The sequence below is a fragment of the Pseudochaenichthys georgianus genome, chromosome 15, assembly GCF_902827115.2.
Source record: "Pseudochaenichthys georgianus chromosome 15, fPseGeo1.2, whole genome shotgun sequence".
Taxonomy (NCBI): Eukaryota; Metazoa; Chordata; class Actinopteri; order Perciformes; family Channichthyidae; genus Pseudochaenichthys; species Pseudochaenichthys georgianus.
Genome location: NC_047517.1, coordinates 19,540,027 through 19,560,123, shown reverse-complemented (window position 1 = coordinate 19,560,123; position 20,097 = coordinate 19,540,027). Strand labels below are relative to the sequence as shown.

At 42.7% G+C, this 20,097-nt stretch overlaps 1 protein-coding gene across 3 annotated transcripts in view; it reads left to right on the top strand.

Annotated features, from left to right (window-relative positions):
- The window catches only part of pde10a (phosphodiesterase 10A), an 87,163-nt gene that overhangs the window by 32,812 nt on the left and 34,254 nt on the right, over positions 1 to 20,097 (top strand). For 2 of the 3 annotated variants that reach the window (XM_034100988.1, XM_034100987.1), the window contains one exon: positions 15,166 to 15,297. In XM_034100988.1, coding sequence (XP_033956879.1) covers positions 15,166 to 15,297 — 132 coding nt within the window. Of the gene's footprint in view, positions 1 to 3,613; positions 3,953 to 15,165; positions 15,298 to 20,097 lie in introns of those variants that run through there. The other variant, XM_034100990.1, reaches the window with a different exon arrangement.

Sequence of the window (20,097 nt, the reverse complement as noted above, 5' to 3'; positions counted from 1 at the left end):
CTGTGATAACGTGTGGCCGCTGTGCCATGATGAAGAATGATTCATTCTGTGATTGTGTGATTAGTTCGCTGTGCCATTGTTTTTTGAAGCATGATTTTTTTGAATAGTCTAATAAATATAAAATAATTGCCAGTGTTATCAGTTGCAAGTGTGTATTTGTTGTAATAATGACGACTTGATTTGAAGCCTGTGTTTGTGAGTGAGAGTGAGAGAGTGAGAGAAAGAGAGATAGAGCGCGTGCTCCAGGAATAATGCCGAATAGGCCTAATCAGAATCATTTCAAGTCCAGATTCAATGTTGTTTGCATAAGTAGGCTATATTTTTCGTTTCGTTTATTTATTAAGTTAATTTCAAGACAACTTTGGGAATTTTGTTTGTTTGTTATGAGTTTTAAATAGATTTTGAAAGTGGAGAGAGAGAGAGAGAAAAAAAAAAGAAGCAAGCAGCGCTGAGTTGGGGGGGGGGGCACAAAAAAGAAGTTATTCTTTAATAACTGTAATGATCATATAAAGGTATTCCTCGCAAATACTTTTTTACATAAATGGTGACCAAACCGTTTGAGACCCACTGAGATAAGTTAACCTACACTAAAGTTAACTATCTAAACACTGAGAGAGTCCTTACCTCACTGAGCTGACGTTATAAGAGCCTCTCAGTCTGACAGGAGAGGACTCTCCTCCACCTTGGTGTAGAAACAGCTCTTTATATCCGTTAGCATAGCTAGCTAACCAGCTGCTAACAACAACATTCCACGTTACCGCTCGCGCACTCACAAAATGCGCTCGTGCCACACACACACAGAGCCGAGCTTGAATGAAACACAGAGACCCAGAAGTAGGCTACTTGTACTGTACTGTATATCATATTATTTTCGGTGGCTTTACTGTATAATCAGTGTAACAGATGAACAGATCGCCACCGGGCTTTCATCTAAACCATAGATCTAAACACACAGCCATATAATGATAACAAAACAAAGGTCTGGGGTCATTGGTCAAGCAACACACCAATCAGAGAGCAGCAGTGAGCACACCTCAGCCTGTGTTTTATATTTGTATTCTTTATTTCACACAAAACGTTTTCACTTATATGATTTAAAAAATTAAAAAAATGGCATAGTGGCAAGGCTTGTCCACCCTGCGTTGGGGGGGGGGCACAGTGACTCATTTGGGGGGGCCTGGCCCGCGAATGACCCCCCATGACGCCGACCCTGCAACCGAGGCTGGCTTGAATACAGTGTCAAGGCCGATACTGCATTTTGTTTCTGCTGTCGGCAGTCTAGCAAAACCCGGAGAATGGATGCATTTGTGACTGTTGGCAATGTGGTGGAGAGAGACAAGGGATTTCATAAATATGGAAATTCAAAGGAGCATCTCTCTTGCTATGCAATGTGGAAGGAGCGAGAGAGGCGTGCCAGCACTGGAAAGGAGATTTCTACACTTGTTAACGCAGACCAACTTCGAAAAAACAGGTATTATATCTCCTCTCTTATTGATGTTGTAACATCAAGGGTCGCGCTGATCCGCCGCCTCGCTGGAACAACCTGGGGAGCCTGCGCTAAGACGCTGCGATTATCGACCCAAGCCCTGGTCTTCTCTGCAGCGGAATACTGCGCCCCAGCCTGGAGCAGAAGCCCTCACGCAAGTAAGGTTGACGTGGTCATCAACAACGCCCTCAGGATTATAACTGGATGCTTGAAGCCTACCCCTGTGTCCCTCTTGCCAGTCCTCGCGGGAATAGCTCCGGCCGGCCTCCAACGGGAGGCTGCCACCCTCGCCCTGGCCAGGAAAGCCCAAAAGCATGACTGGCACATCCTGCATAACACGACAACGAGAGCAGCGCCTCTAAGTAGGCTCAAGTCCCGCCTCCCCTTCAACAAGGCAGCACAAGAGATTCTCAATTCCACCTCTGAGGACCTCTCCAGAGATGCATGGTTGGCGGCTGCTTGGAGGCAGGAGTGGGAGCTAGCCGGGCCCTCCCGCATCCATCGCTACATCTGGGACCCAGGAGATGGCGCCATAGAAGGAGACGAGCTACCACGCCGGCAATGGACCACACTAAACCGTCTACGAACTGGGGTCGGTCGCTTCAAAACATCAATGAAGAGGTGGGGCCTGGCAGACAGTGCTGCATGTGAGTGCGGTGACCCTGAACAGACTGCCGAACATATAATAACCACCTGCCCTTTATATAGACCACCCTCGGAAGCCAGCCTCTTCGACGTAGGACCAGAGATGCGGGCATGGCTACACGACACCGAGTTGGACCTCTGACGTTACACGAAAGAAGAAGAAGCATGCAAAAACAGTCACAGCCAATCGAGGGGGATTAGACTATACAGCACATCCTCTCCAATTGCCACACGCACCTTAAGGCAATGCCAAGCGTATTGACTGCTTTCAAACATGCCTTAACATTTGGCGCCTCCACAGCAATGTGCGAGAATTAATTCTCCACTCTAAGGAAAGTTTTTTTCGGACCATAGATGTGCAATACTCCACAAAAGAAAGGCCCAGCTGGTTCAACTTGCGTTTGAGAGAGACTTAACCAGAAAATACACCATTCTCTTGAGGTTCAGCACCAACACTCGCCGCTTGCAACTCTTCTAAAGGTAGACATGCTTTTCATTTACTTAATGATCCCAGCCCTGGCTATGTTGATATTGAAAGATTTTGGGGTCTGTCTGCATTTATGCATGAAGAGTAGAGTATAGTCTGTTTTAACTAGCCTGTTTTCGCTTTCACCCGTGGGCGTCGCAGCCATTATATGAGGGTGGGACAAGTCCCCCCCACCTTTTAAAACGATTAGTTTAGACCCCCCCACTTTTACTATGCGGAAAGTCCGTGAACCGGTCTATCCACTCGCCACTCTTTGTAGAGCGCTGTGTCAGTGCTTCATTATCAAATCCATTCCACTTGCTTATTGTGAGAATGGCATATACAGTCTATGGAGAATGCCCAAATCAATGAAATTCCGTATCATGTTTTCACTGCTACTTTGTACCAAGGCAGATTCTCAGAGCCATACACATGAGCCGTACACACGCTGCGTTTTTTGTGTAGCTGTGTCTTTAGTTGTAAAATGATGCACTGCAAAAGTACATCTGTTTTCAGTTCTGTTTCACATGGGTGGTGTTGAGAGATGTAGCCTCTCCATAAATTTAGTCCCTAATTTTGCTCTCAAAGTGCAGGAGATTGATGCATTCAACTTCAACATTTAAACAAAAAAAATCTTCCCGGGGGATCATACCCCCGGACCCCCCTAGAGGAGGTGAAGCCCACCACTTGCCCAAAATGTCAAGAACTATCGGAACTATACTGGGAAAAGTACTCCGGTGTGAAAGCGCCTTTTGTCATTTTCGGTTCGTTTCAAGGCTACACAATCATGCAGGCTTTTATTTTGAAACCCAAAGCGGAAGTCGAGGTAAACACTGTTTGGCGCTCTATTGGCTTTCCCTCTCTCTCCCTCGTGTGTATGTGTGTGTTTGTTTGTGACTCTCCCCCCTCTCTCTCCCCCCCCCCCTCTCTCTCCCCCCCCCCCCCCTCTCTCTCTCTCTCCCCCCCTCTCCTCTATCTCTCTCCCTCCCTCCCTCTCTCTCTCTGTCTATACGTCGTCGGCTCGGCTCCTCCAGTCTGCTGCTGCACATCCACAGCGGAGGAGGCGGGCCGACTGTAGCTACACCTCGGCCAGTGCTGGGTCATAGCGCTGGTGGAGGGGGGGGCAGCACACTGCTCTTCTTGCACGATGCACAGCCTGAAGCATTGAGGACACCCATCACCTCAACGAGGACTGGAATAGTTTTGGTTTTCGTCGAGACGCACCAAGTTGCAGCTGCAGAGGCGCACTTCTCTCCGGGGCTCCTCTCTCCTTTTGCGCTCACAGTCCGACATGGAAGATGGCCCGTCTTCAACAAGCTGTTTTAGAAGGTTGACGGACTGTTTCCTGGGTGCAAGTAGGTCTTCTTTATTATTTTTAATCAAACTTAAATATACGCAAAAATATAACAAGCTTTGATGTTCAGTAACACTGCGAAAGCACATATTTTAGTACTGCAGGAGTACGTTATTTGTGTGTTCACAACTTTATGAATGTCAGATTGATAGCAGATCTAGATGAGTAGGGACTTTATTCGACGGGGAGCATTCAGCATTGATCATCGCTACAGTCTTTTTAAAATAAAAATATATCCCGGGTTTATGAATCCCCTCTCGGGTATCTGGCTCATGCAGGGGACCGTCAGCGACCTGCAATAAGACATGGCATCAGAAAGCCAAGCGAAGTCTAAAGCTAGCACCGGAGTGTTGGCTATAGAAAGTGTACAGTAAAAACAGTTCCAGGAAAATAGCATGTAGAAATATGAGTTTAGGAAGTATGATCGTATTAATTATTATATTCATACTTACCAACATGTTTAAATATTTAATGCGGTGTTCCCAAAGCTACGTATATTACAATTATACTAATATTTGTTCTCATGTTATATTATAGCTGTGCTATACGTCCTATTAAAATGTATTTTCGCTTATTTTCATAATTATTTTATTTATTACAAGTTAACTTTATTTTCATCGGGAAACAATATTAAATACATTGATAAATTGCTGCCAGTTTGATACAAAAATTGCAGAAAGTTTAGTGAATGCATCTGTAATTCTTTATAAAATGTTTCCCATATAATATTCACTTAGAAGTTGTGCTACTCAGTGGCACATTTGCAGTCCATGCTGCATATGTTGGCATTAATTGAGTATTGGTAATCAGTGTAATATAAATGTGGGAACTTCTACTTTAGGAATTATTGTGATTTATATATTTTTTTGATGGCACATTTACACTGACTGTGTGCAATATGAATAACTTGTGGATCTGGTTGTTTAACTGGCACCTCAAGTGACCTTTTGTGGTAACCCTGTAATGACAAGTTAGCCGTTTGGGGCTTGGGATACTGAAAGATGCCAAAATACCCACACAGCAGTGAACTGCAGTCATGGAATGTATTATTGAGGTATTGTATGCAAGTATCCCGCCCTTAAACTGACCAAAAAAGTAGCCTACACAGATTTGAGATTTTACAAAGCTTCAACACTTTTTGAATTTACAAACAAAGGTTGGTGGCTGCGGCTGACTAAACATTAGACTGTCTTGAAAAAAAAATTAACTAGAAAAAAGTCATTCGTAAATATGTCGTCCAGAGAAAAATTCGACATGCCTGCTTTCACTTTGCCTATAATTGTCATCATGTGTGAGTATCATAGCTCACATTTATGATGTCATGTTTTACTGTACAGCTGTCAATTAATCTAGATTAAAGGATTAATTCGACACACTGTTTGCCTTCTCACTGCATGTTTCAATGTGATTGCTCACGGAGTAATTTGATTATAGGCTACATTATCCAATGTTTTTTTTTTTTAACTCAAGAACATATTTTTTTCTTATATAGGATGCTTTCTTGACATTTAGATCACTTTAAATGTAACCAACACCCATTACTGCTGTTTTGTATTCCAGCAACTGCTGACATGTTTATCCTCCTATCATTGCTTGTCTGTTCTGAAATGCAACTGGTTGCTGGACTGTCTTAACAGTTTGAAAGACAACGTGTTGGCTCCTTTACATTGTGGTCGCTAATGTAATTCTAAATATAGATTCAGTCCTGGGACCTTTAAAAATGTTTGAAGTCTCACGCTGCGGGAAAACATATAAGTGTGTGCATGTTTGCGTGCAGGGATGTTAATGGATGCGTCAGAGCAGAGGTCAGACTGGGTCAGCCTTAATGTGATCTCTCAGGTATTTTCAAACCCAATTGATTGTCGACAAATTGCTTAACTCAGTGAAGGAGGCTTCATTGTTGAGCAGGAAGTGCTCACGCTGGACATTTCCTGCCCCAGCACATAAGTGAGGACTCATATAGACACACTCAACATAAAAATGCATATATTACTTGATATGATTAAATATGAAAATGAAAGCTTGAATAGAATTTGAATATCTAAATAATTCCAGACCGAGCTGAGCACAAGCCAAATGTTCTCTTTTTGTGATCTGTCTTCCGTGTTTATTTAAACCCTCAGGATATTCAAGCCAAAGAAAATGAACATGTGATTCAGTTAGAATACATTTTTTACATCAGGATCTGCGCCGAACTGGATCAGGGCCAGGGCACGTGTGCGATCTGAGCAGAGAAACAGATGACATACTCATTACATTGGCGTCCGTTGACCCCCCGTAGCTTGTCGTGGGTTGGTATCTGAGGGGATGGGAAAAGGCCACATACATGTAGATTTCCTCGTGTCAAGGCTAATAAAAGAGCAGGGCACTGGAGAAGACGCACAGATCTGGGGTTCTCATTACCGGGTCCCCATTGGCCCCTCTGCACAGCGGCTGTAGAGTTCAGCATCAGTCCAGATGTGGATCGGGGAACATGACCCCTCATCACTGATGTGGCTCTTGTGGGGAAACAGAGGCAGTGCTACATCAAACCACCAGTTCAGATGAGATGTTAACTCCGAGGCGGCGGCTCCAGCTTTGCTGTGGTAGGCTGTGTGATCTTCCACCTCTGGCTGTCGTGAAGGGAAGGCGCCAGAAAGTTTAGAACTTGATTTGAAGGTGAAGGTTGACCTGATATGTATCTGTAACTGCAGTTTAAAGAGTAGCTGCTTGCCTGTGTGATTGCACTATTAGGCCGTGGATCAAGGGGCATGCCTTATCTACATCTCAGTTTGCCATTTATAGCCCTTACCCTTTACGTCTCATGACCTGGACCATGGAAGTGGAAATAATGCAAATTACATTTCCATGGAAATCTCTCTCACTCTCTCTCTAGAGTGTGATGTGTGAGCTTGCGTGTTCGTGCAGAAGTGTTTGTTTTTGCCATGCGGGGGAGTTTCTCTTGTAGTGATGGGATGGCAGTTAAAGTCCATAGTGAAACAAAGTTTGCATGATTTGACACCTTTTCACTGATTGAAAATATTGATTTAGCATCTGGTTACCTCATTGGCTGCTGTGGAATGTGACGTGTGTATATACATATACTTTTATATGTGTGTGTGTTCACCTGCATACTTACAAACACATACCCAAGTTTACTAGTACAGGCTCGATGAATAAATCAGGTGAGCAGTGGTAGAGGAGTCAAAGCGTTTCATCTTCAGTCTTCTTTCTTCTTCGCCGCTCACTAAATGTCAGTGTTGGACGCTGTGCTCCAAGCCCTCCCAGAGATAAGATAAGAACCACATGCTCTTCCCACCTCCTGGCAAGGGAGTCCCAGGCGGACCTGCTGACGCACCCCTCCGGCCCTCCCTCCCCTTTCCTGCCTCAGCCTCATGTCAGGAAAGTGAAAAGTAGTACCTTGGCAGCTTGCCCTTGACTCTTTGCCAGAAGGAGTGCGCTTCAAGAGAAGTGGTCTTTTCCCTTTTTCTCTCATGTGCGTTTTTCATCTATGTGTTGCAGAGGAGGAACATCTTGCTCACTAAACATCAACACCGCGGGGTCGGCCTCTGCTGTTGACCTTGCTGCCCAACCTAGTGTGACAGGAGTGCTGAAGACACACGTTCACTTCTGTCCAGGGCAGCAGCATCACACAGAGAGCTGGATGCTTCCTGGGAAATAGAGATGAATAATAGAGATAGGGTGGAGCTGGATGCTGATCTTAACAGCTCTTAAACTATTCCTTTTATCTGCATTTGCAAGTTTATTGTTTCAATTAAAGACACTAACACTACGGCAGTCCCTCCACCCTTTTTTTGCACTGTATAACTTTTAGCTTTAAAATAAAAATAAAACAAATTTTGCAAAGAATTCCATTAGTTTATTTCCTGCATTAAACCGCTGGTAACCAAGATAACAACTCAGATCAAGTCACACTTCACTCTGAACTACAGTAAACACCTTCCGGTAAACTCAAAGATCATCCATCCACCTGTTAAAATGCACATTTGTTACTGTGCATATAAAAAACCTGAGTGGAAATGGCAAATAAATCTTGAAATGTTACGAAAAAGGTTTACACGTGTCTTGTAACAAATAATAAAAGCAACATGGGGCAAAGTGCAATGCAAAGTAACCAAGCGAATAAATAATGATGCACATCAAGCATGTGATTAACCGTCCATTGAGTCTTCTGCTCCGCTTAAGAGAAGGAAAATAATAGCAAAACAGAACTCCACACAGATCCGATGTCATCTATCTTACAAATAATATTATACAAACGGTAATGACATATTTCGATCCAATGTTCTACCTTTTTGTTCATCGTGTGAGGTTTGACTGGCAGCCTTTTAATGACCAAGAAACAAGCCTTTATTAACTTTTTCTGTTGCAGATTTTCACAACATTTGTTTTAAATGATCAATTCATTTTTGAGAAAACCTGGTAAATGTCTTGTTCATTTTCTCTTAGCCGTGAAGCCTTGTTAAACAGCCCTTTTCCTTCAGGTGTGTCCTTTACCTATTGCATACAACAATAGTTACCAGTCAAATCATTTCTGACCTCAAAGTTGACCATCTCTAGCCTGACACCTCCAACTAACCATTTTTTAAATAAAACTTATTTGAAAAGAGTTTTGTCTGATTGTAGACGACATCTTTACATCCTCCTTCCAGATAATTGTTTGAATAGTAACTCAACACTACGCTGAAAACACCCAACAGTTATATCATCCTATCCTGGTGTATAAGGTGAGAAACCTAAACACTGGTGATAAATTGTCCAATTTCTTTAGCTTTTTATAGAGTAAACAACAGTTTTGATCCTTTTTTTTCGAGGATTTATCCTCTTATAACCTAAATTACAGCCAAGGGAATTACAAAGCATGCCTTGTGAATAATATGTGAATGGGATTGCTCTCATCAAAGACACTTTTTGTTAGAAATTGTAATAATAAAATAAAATCAAGTTGAAAAGAAATGCAATAGGGAGAGGATCAGAAGTTTAAGAGATGTCCTGTCACAATCTCTGTTCTTCAGCTTTCAGATGAAGACTGTGTGATGGAATAAATAGGCGAAATCCAACAACATTGAAATTGTTAATAAGGAGAAACTTGTTGATACAGACTAAGAGAGAGTGAGGCCTTGCTACACAGCTTCCTATAAAGAGACGCAGCTTTACAAATACCCTGTGGCTTCCCCTTTTGGTGTCATTGATAAGTGTTGACCTGTAAAGTCTCCTATTATGAGTTCTGATTTAATAATATCCTTCCACAAATGACTCATTATCATTTTTCATTGCAGATGCTTGTCTTGATACTTTACTATTCTAATACAAAGCATGAAATACATTAGTAAAGTTTACAGCATCTCTGCAAGCCACTCAACAATGGATACAATCCCCCGGCTGTATGTTGGCATTCTCCGTCAAACAGAGTGTTCATGAAGGGACCATGAAGACGTGAGACTGGTTTGGCCTTTGCTTCCCAGTCCCAGGGTGTGCCGTAAGATAAGTGTTATGCAACAAACCTCACTTAACATAAACTAAGTTTCAGTTTTATGCACAGGAAGCTCAAGTCTGAGTCAGGCTCCAAAATCCCTGCTAACTCTACTCAAACTGCTCACAGTCATTCTGCACAAGAAACTGCTTCCCGTCTATTCATTTGTACGAAAACTAATCTTATCTTGATGATGCCATGATCTTTACATTACATTACATTGCATTTAGCTGACGCTTTTATCCAAAGCGACTTACAATAAGTGCGTTCGACCAACAAAATACAAACTTGAAGAAAACAGAATCATATAAGTGCATCAGGTTTCATAGAGCAAAAACATTTCAAGTGCTACTCAACTGGCTTTCGATAAGCCAGTCCTTTATTAGTATATAAGTGCTTTGTTTATAGTTCTATTGCTCGAAGTGGAGTCGACAGAGATGAGTTTTCAGTCTACGCCGGAAGGTGTGTAAGCTATGCTGTCCTGATGTCAATGGGGAGCTCATTCCACCATTTTGGAGCCAGGATAGCAAACCCACGTGTTTTTGCTGATGGGAACTTGGGTCCCCTTCGCAGCGAGGGTACAGCGAGCCGTTTGGTTGATGCAGAGCGGAGTGCACGTGCTGGGGTGTACGGTTTAACCATGTCCTGGATGTAGGAAGGGCCAGATCCATTCTCAGCATGGTACGCGAGTACCATTGTCTTGAAGTGGATTCTAGCAGTTACCGGAAGCCAGTGGAGGGAGCAGAGGAGGGAGCGGAGGAGCGGCGTGGTGTGGGAGAATTTAGGAAGGTTGAAGACCAGACGAGCCGCTGCATTCTGGATGAGCTGCAGAGGTCGGATGGCACATGCAGGTAGACCAGCCAGGAGAGAGTTGCAGTAGTCTAGGCGTGAGATGACGAGAGCCTGGACCAGAACCTGCGTCGCTTTCTGGGTCAGCTGGGGACGCATCCTCCTGATGTTGTAAAGCGTGTATCTGCAGCAGCGGGTTGTAGCAGCGATGTTTGCAGTGAAGGACAGGTTGTTATCTAGGGTCACACCCAGATTCCTTGCAGTCTGAGTCGGGGAAACAACAGAGGTGCCAATGTTGATTGTTAGGTCAAGAGTGGGACAATCTTTTCCCGGAAGGAAAAGCAGTTCAGTCTTGTCAAGGTTGAGCTTGAGGTGATGAGCAGACATCCACTGAGAGATGTCAGCTAGACAAGCAGAGATGCGTGCGACGACCTGGGTCTCTGAGCGGGGAAAGGACAGGATTAATTGGGTGTCGTCAGCGTAGCAGTGGTATGAAAAACCATGCGGGCTAATGACAGATTCGAGCGAGTTTGTGTACAAGGAGAAGAGGAGGGGACCAAGAACAGAGCCCTGAGGGACCCCTGTAGTTAATTGACAAGGGTCGAACTCCGACCCTCTCCAAGTAACCCTGTAGGTGCGGTCTTTGAGGTAAGAGGTGATGAGGGAAAGTGCAGAGCCTGAAACTCCAAGTTCTTTAGCATTGTTTGTCCCAGTGGGAAGGAACATCTTACCAAAGTTAAAGGAACACAACTCTGGTCAAACCAGTGACCAAGTGTTTTCTTCTCCCACGGCAGCCTCTTCCTCCTGATCGACTGAGCACATGTAGTTCCTTGTGGGTTAACCATGCCGGACCACAGCCTGTTGGATGGTTCTTGTTGCACCTTTGATTAGTCGTTGTAGGCCCAGGCCTCGGATATTGACGCATATCCCACAGCTCTGACTGTCACTGCGGTCACATTTTGGTGAGCTGCGGCTCGAGAGACTTTGGAAGGAATCAGAGGGTCGACAGAAAAAAGCTGGGATGTTGAGACCAAAGTGTTATCGAACTAGTATTTATTTGACCTGACTAGGGATGGGTATCGAGAACCGGTACTAAGTCAGTACCGGTGCCTGATTGGACGGTATTGGTATACCGTTAAGCCGCTGGACAAACGGTGCTGCTATCGGTATATGAATTACTACGGTGGCCTTGAAGTGCAAGACACCACAGCATTTCACAAAATACTACATCATTTCAGAAAACGCTGCAGCATTTCAGAAAACACCACAACATTTCACAAAACTCCATTTCACATTGGACGGAAAGGGTATTCCTTTAGGAAGAACACTTCTTGTTTGTGATTGGACAGAACCAGATTGGTTGTTTTTGCTGCCAGTCAAGAAATGACGCTTTGTGATTGGTCAGCACCCGACAGCGCAACATGTCCCAACACATCAGCCGTTAGCTGTTAGCACACAGCGCTCACAGCTCCTCATATCTGTTCAGAAACTGGACAAAAGTTAAACAAGTACAAACCACAGGCTGTCTATGTCATGGTGAATACAGTCACTGCTTTATTTATGTCTGTATGACGTTGTTGTGAGTGTGGACGGAGCAGCAACAGGTTAGTTTAGCCTCATCGATCCGATCTCTATTCATTTTAAAAGGGTTTTCGCCTGCCGTCTTGTCTGCAGACTTGTCAAAGCATTAATTCATGTTAACTTTAAAATGATTACTGATAATCCATCATTACAATTATAAATAATAAACAGATTATAATGGTTAGCCGACCGGAGCTTCTGGTTTAGGAGGTGCGCACGCAGCGTCTCGTTTTAACTGAATAATGGTCATGTTTACATGGATTTATGAACTGCCCCTAATAACCGCCCCCTTCCAGAGACACACAGACCGTTTCTCAATCTCGAGGATGCTGGCTTGGTAGTCACGTACTTCCAAGTCACTTCCTTCAGAAACGAAGCAAGTATACTTCCAAACCACGGCTTCGGAAAAAGAAGAAGAATGGGACAGGCTAACAAGTGTGCCACTCTCTCTAACGGTTTCAACATAAACTGTACCGAAAATAAATACCTCACGATGTCTATTATGAACTTGCTTTACTTTCATGGAACACATTTTTGGTGATAACGAATGTAACAAAGTAACATATTTACCAACACATGTTCTACGCCACTACATACTTACATTTAAATGTGTGCTGCGTCGGTTCAGCCATTCTCCGCAAGGGTTTTTGAAATTGGTCCGTGCGCAAAGCATTGTGGGGATTGCAAGGACGCGAAGTCTACCCATGTGCTGCCTCGAAATTTCCTCCAAACCAAGGACGCGGCCTCGGTGGAATTCCAAGTATGCTGGAGATTGGAACAGTACTTCGGCGGCACTCGATGACGTAGCATCCTTGAAATATTGGCTTGGAAGCCAGTATCCTCGAGATTGAGAAATGGCCACACACTCATACCTGCTTGGTATGACATTGAAAAAGTTACATTAAATAATAAATATAAATAAATTACAATAAAATGACTGTTGTTTAATCTTCACATCTTGTAATCATGTCTATAATTTTGAGCACCAAATTATTGAAAAGTATCGATAAGAGTATTGAAAAATTCCGGTATCGATAAGCGGTATCGGTATCGATAAAATCCTAACGATACCCATCCCTAGACCTGACTCATTACTAGTACCTCGTGATTCATTCTTCTAAACTGATAAATGTTGATGATAAATACCTAATGAATCTAACAGTGATGCTTAAAGCAGTTGCGAGCATTTTCAAAAATGGACATTCACTTGAGAGGAAGTCAACCTTTGAAGGCTTTCTTGTGCACTGCCTTCCAATAATGCATTGTGATATTGTTTTACATCAAATTATCGTAATGTATATTGATATTGGGTTTGTGTAGTAGGAACAGATGAGCTTAAAAGTGACAACGATAGATGTGTTGGGGAAGTATGGGAGATGGACTAATGTTGGTACTTTTTTGTGATTTGTTGACTATAACAAAAATAGCGAATGTAGGTATATCCCTTGTCTTAAGATGTGGGTAGAAATGTTGTCGTAATTTAATTCTACATTTTTGTCCATCGGCCGAAGCTAGAGAAGTTAAGTGGCTGTTCTAGACAATCATGGTTTGGTCGTTTCTTCCCAATAAGGTTTCACAAACGCTCTTTTTCTCTCTCATCTACTCGTGTGGGACAGCCATTTTCAGCACAGGGATGTACACCATTTAAGCAACCATAAAGTGCCCACTGTAAAATTTGAAACACTGCAGTTGGTTTTTGCCCCATGGAAATAGGACATTTGACTATTTCTGTTCATGTGCACACATAATGATAGCTTAATAATTTTCGACACAAAACCTGTATTCATAAATTGACACAGCCCCCTTGTTTTTTCATTTTTTTGTAGTGTCACTAATCACAGTGCCTCCTTTGTGTTTCAAATAGGACAAAGTCGTAAGGGTATTTTTGCAGCGTTCTCATTTTACTCCTCTCTGTGTGTCTTTCTGTCCCCTGCAGCTCCATCCACCCCCCCTTAACTTTGTCTGTTTTATTAAGCCGTATCCTGCCGATGTGCGTCAGAGCTGGCCAGGAGTCTCGTGAGGCGTTTCGCTCCTGAAGATCTGTGTCTTGTGTCTGGACAGCGTCAGACCGCAGCGTCCCCCACCCCCTGAACTAACCCCCACCTCTGTTTGCCTTATTTGCCTGCAACCACAAGCCCTGCTCGACCTACACATACAAGCCCACACACACCAAGCAGATGATCCATCGTAATTGAACATCAAATTATTCGTTCTGAGATAATAGATCAAAGGTCATAGGGAACTGCTGCGACGGATAACCATCGGCAGCACTTTGATTCCTTAATTTCCATTCAAAGTCAGAATTGTTGCTCAAATGAGATTTTTAAACATGTTTTACCTGCAGCTACCTGTTTTTGCTTCCCTCCACAAGTTTGTAGTTAGTCAACACCCTAATATCAATATTATCAAGTTATTTAAGTAAAAATGGTACGCAGTGTGTGTGTTTGTGCCTCTGACGAGTGAACACCTGCCTTCCAGCTACATATCCTCCTGTGATTTATATCTGAAGGGATTCTACACAGGTGCTGCTGATAACCTGGCATTTCGTGAGAGAGCGAAATAAAAGTACAACGAAAACGGCTGTCTGAATACAACGACCAGCTTTCTACTCTTATCGTTATCATAGCTCAATTACTGTGAGCCATAAAATGTAAATTTAGCACGGGCATAGGTTGTGTTTTTCCCCTTCCAGGAATTATTACTTTCAGTTTAATTTGATATCAGTGCTGTGTCGGCGGTCTCATGATGCAATGATGTCTCACGGCTGAATTTAGAAAGCTACAGGTCTTTGTCGTAGACACACACTCCATTTAGGTTGTGACCTTAACACGATGGTTTCTCAGGGCTCTCATGACGCCAGCGGGTGTTTTAAAAACAACTTTCCCTCAACGATGGTCTGTTAAATGGCTTTTTTCCCTGACAACAAAGACAGTAAACAGCAGCACTTAGCAAGCTCTCAAGAACCTAATTGCCTATTAAGCACAATCGAGTCCTCCTTTATCCTGCTGCCTCTGTTGGGGGCTCCTATCCCAGGAGACACAGCTTTACAGTAAACATGCGAGCTAGCCGACAGCTTTAGCTGGAACATAGGCGCTGCTGCCGCTCTCACCTCGCAGTCAGAGCAAGAGATGACCTTCGGCTGTTTCTGGCCTGTACATTTGTTTGGGTGATTGTCTGGAACACTGTGGACCTTTGGCTGCTTGTCATATGACGTTGTTTTGTTTCCATCCTCTTATACATTAGTCTTCTCTCCTTCAGAGTTCTTCAGAATTTCCAACATTTTCTGCAACATCTCCCAGAATTATTTTTAATTTGGACATATAAAGCTGCAGTGCGTGAGCTAAAATACAATTTACTTATTTCCTCTTCAGGCCTGACCGATGAGAAAGTGAAGGCCTACCTCTCGCTGCACCCGCAGATGCTGGACGACTTTGTGTTGGAGAGTGTGAGCGCAGAGACGTTGGACAGATGGCTGAAGAGGAAGACCAGCAGCAGGCCTGCAGGTAACACACACACACACACACACACACACACACACACACACACACACACACACACACACACACACATATGCAGGGACAAACAAGAAAACACACACACATGCTGCAGCTCCATGGATCACTGTGACATAATGATTGGATCAGCGGATTCCAGGATATTGACCCATGGTTGTAATTTCTGTGATGTTTTGTTTTGGTTACATTTGGGCAAATAATCCCATATAAATTCCAGACTAGTCAACCACAAATGCAGCCATGTCAGTTGTTTGATTTTATTGCGCAAAAAAAAAAAGGAATATTTTCTCCCAGCCTTCCATTTAATATCCCGGCCATTTGCTGTACAAGTCACTCATCTTCACATGTGTCTCCTCTAATTGTCAGTGTGTGTGTGTGTGTGTGATAGACAGAAGAAAGGGAGCGGGAACGGTCCTGTCGGGTGTTTACGGGTCATTAGATGTGCTTGAGCGGGCCGAGTTGAGTCTATTCCGTGAGCTCCACACACAGCGGACTGTTTCTCAGACCAACCGCATCCATCAAGGGCCCACAGGGCTGGCACTCTGCCCAGTCGAGCTGCTGACGTCAGAGACGACCTCCAGAGACATGCAGCCGGCTGAAGGGGGCCCAGGGGAGGGGTAGGGAGGGTGGTGGTGGGAGGGGTTCCTCTGGCTCTGGGTGTGTTGAAGTGAAGGGGGAAACTGGCGGAAGATGGATTTGTCACATTTTGGAGCTGCTTTCTGCATGAGGTCTGCAGACAGTAATGTTCATCGCTGCCATGCAGAGACATTAATGTCCCAATCAGAGCCTGTGTTTAAAACTGTTTCCTTCGTACAGTTTATGTGCGTGTGTGTTTAGGTTGACAGGCTCAAAATAGACACCCTCATGTTAATCATTCTTCCGGGCACCAACTAGGTTACATTTCACTCATGTATAAACAACCGATGCAAAGCAGAATGCTAATACTCAAAACTTTATCGCAGAAAAGCAAGAGACTCTCGTCTAACGTTTCTCAGTTTTCCATACATTTTCAGTTATCATGTGTCTCGTGAAACACAACTCCCTCAGTGCAAAGGTTGGGTTTTCTCAGCTGTTAGTTGATAACCCATGTTTTTCAAAGTGGGCTGTAACGGTATCAGATCACCACACAAGTGTGTGGACAAAATAAGGCACAATAACAATAACAATATCATCGCAATATCTATAGAACATTTCTTTATCAAATAAATTCCAATCAAAATATAAGTGTTGGGAGAAAGAGTCTGTAACTTTAACCTTAAAAAAAGAACAATGTTAAGTAAAAAGGTAGGCAGACAAATCTACAAGCCCTATCATTTACTAACACGATATTATCATGCGTTTATTATTTACATGATATCCTTATTTGACCTTTTTAATCAGGATTATTGTATATAGCGATTATGTTGAATACCTAACACTGAAGACCAAATAATATGTTTTTTTCAATACAAATTACTTATACAGTACATGATTAGGCATGTTTTAGCTTTTCAGTACAGAAGGAAAACCAGATTGCCAGGCAGCCCATCGCAGTGAACTGAGTCAACGTAATCAGCGGCTGAAAGTCTGCACTGCATTACCCACAGCCATCACATATTTCAACAAAAAAACAAAAGCAGATATGACGTTCATTATGATGGATGCATGTTTCAAGCAAGTTTCATATTTCAAAGCTGATTCTCATGTTGCCCGGAAATGCACACAGACCGCCGACTGCCTGGAAGGTAGAAACAACTGTCTAGGGTGCAATGTAATGCTGTATTACAGTAACTATATAACTTGTCTCCTAATAGTTGTAAAGATGTTTTGTGGAGTGGTTACACATATCGATTTGTTGGAAGAGGACAAATATTTTTATTTGAAAATAGTGTACTGTAGATTTTGCAATGTAGTGCAAAACAGCTACCTCATAAAACATGTAGTATACAAATCATGTGCCAAATTGTATGGGCTCAGAACAGTCTCATAATACACACATGCACACAGAAGGATTCACACTTGTACTTCATGATCCGCAAAAGGATTCACACTTGTATTTCAGCATCCACACTTGTATTTTTCAATGCACACACAAATGCGTTCCATTTCATATACATGTAAATAAAATCCAAATACAGAAAAAAGTTTTACATATGTATTTTTGATCCACACATTGGTTTTCTGTTTAAAACCTCATACTTGTAATTTTGTTAGACGCTCGAGATTTGTCAACGGGGGGTGAGGGAGGCGCTCGTGAATTGAATTAGGTTGCCATAAGGGTGTTGACGGTCTTATTATAGGCTACATCCATTGGTTGGTTTTGTGGCACATTCGTAACGCTGCGCCAACTTGGGCAAGCACGCAGGCAAACTTGAGGAGCGCACACAGAGTGGAGAGGTGGGGTGAGGTTGAGCGATGGAGAGAAAGGGAGAGAGAGATTGAGCGAGGCAGAGAGCGTGTGCAGCGGTCTGCTTGCGCACAGAGCAGGAGTTTGTAAGAGAGCCGGCTTGAGTCAATTTCTCTTCAAAATATAATTGATTGCCAGCCTCCCTTGTCTCTGGCTGGCTTGCTAGCTCGTTGGTAACGTAACTGATTTCTTCTAATGTGCCTGCATCTGGCGCTGAGTTGCCATATTCCTTTCATGAACCACTTCCTGATATCCATTGTTGCAGATAAATATAAATGATAATAGCCAAACTAACCTAGCAAGAGTAAACTGACAGGCTGCTGTGCCGCATCTCATTCAAAAACCCACACGACTCAACCCAGAGAAAAACCAGTCTCGCGCGCAGCCTTTCATTCAGAATTGTATTCAGAATTTCATAGCAAACTAAAAAAATTATATTAAACTAATCTTTCAACATAATTTAAAACAAAAATAAATATTAGGACAAAGCCCTACAAATATCAACAATAAACATAATAATAAAACAATTAGCATTTTGTATTTTGTATTCAGCCCTGATTAAAACAGCGGGCCCAAATCCTGGATGGGCGGGCCCGGACCCATGGGGCCCGCCCATGACGCCGGGTCTGTATATATATATTATTAATAATAATAATATATATAATAATATAAAAGATTGTATTTTGCGTACATTTCCTGTTCTGAGAGTGGCGATTTTATTTTGTAATTATATAATACTTAATAATGGTGCGTTCACACCGGATGCGATGCAAATAATCGCTCGAGTTTCACCGAGGCTGTCAGCTGTGTTTACTCGCCTCATTCATCTGAGTCAGCTTCTCGAGCCCTATCTGGCCGTGCAACACGTACTGTACATTGTCACATACTGTATGCAGAAGTGTTATTTTAAATAACACATTAAGTTGACGAAACACTTGAGTCAAATGTAATTAAAGTCAGATCCACTCGTGTCTTAGATGGGGTGCCAGTGATCATTATCCTGTTAATGTACGAATTCAAACACTCTGTAGTTTTAAAAAAAAGATTACCAGCTGTATTCACCTTGCAGGTGCAGCTATGTGGCTTTTATCCTGGATACAGTGTTTAAGTCATGGATGTTTAAAGTGTAACTTCTTCTATTTGTCTAATATTATAGTTTAATTTTCATTCAGGAAGTATGACGCTGTGCTGTCAGTACGCTTGTCCATGTTTGTGATTGGTCAAATGTTGCTAACCCCGCCCCTTTCATGTGAACGCGCTCTCAGTCGGACAGAGAAACCCTGGGTTGATTTACTGAGTTCAAACCTTTATTTAACGAGATTGGTCCCATTGAGATCATAGATCTCTTTTTAAAGGGAGACCTGCAGCATACAGGTTCCACATAACACATAAAACAATAAAGGACATCATACATTATATTTACAGGATATATTTACATAGTTATAGTCATTTACAAGTGCCCATAGTATCAACGAGCATTTCATTTAGTCTAGCTTTAAAAACAATGAGATGAGGAATGAGATTGCTCAGTTTCAATTCTTGCTGAAGATTGTTCCAAGCAAGTGGAGCTGCGCACATAAAAGCTGTCTTACCTAAGACAGTCCTTGCTCTTGGCACATCTAACAAAACTACATCATGTGACCTCAGACAATAGCTGCTTGCAACTCTCTGTGTTATCAGAGAGCAGATATAATACGGGAGTTTACCCAACCAAGCTTTATAAATAAACGTGTACCAATGACTGAGCCTCTTTACAGTAAGTGATGGCAAACCTGCCTTGGTATACAGGGTACAGTGATGAGTAAGTGCTTTACAATTTGTGACAAATCTCAGTGCGCTGTGATAGGCGGCATCTAACTTATCCAGGCAATAGGCAGGTGCATTCATATACAACAAATCACCATAGTCCAGCACAGGTAAAAAGGTCACAGTGACTAGCCTTTTCCTGGCCTCAAGCGAGAAACAGGACTTGTTTCTGAAAAAGAAACCTAGTCTAACCCTCAGCTTTTTAAGCAGGTTATTGACATGAAGTTTAAAAGTAAGACAATCATCAAGCCAGATACCAAGGTATTTGTAACAGGTAACCACTTTGAGTACTTGTCCTTGCATAGTAACAATATCTAAAACAGGCTCTGGTGTCTTTTTAGCTTTTGAAAAGAGCATTACCTTGATTTTCTCAACATTTAAAAGAAGCTTAAGCTCAGAGGGCTGAGTCTGAATAATGTTAAAAACAGCCTGTAATTTAACACCAGCCTCCTTAAATGAGGGACCTGCACAATACATCACGGTATCATCCGCATAGAAATGTAAAGTAGCTTCATCCACATTTTCCCCTAAACTGTTGATATATATGGAGAATAAAAGTGGACCTAAAACAGAACCTTGAGGAACACCATTAGCAT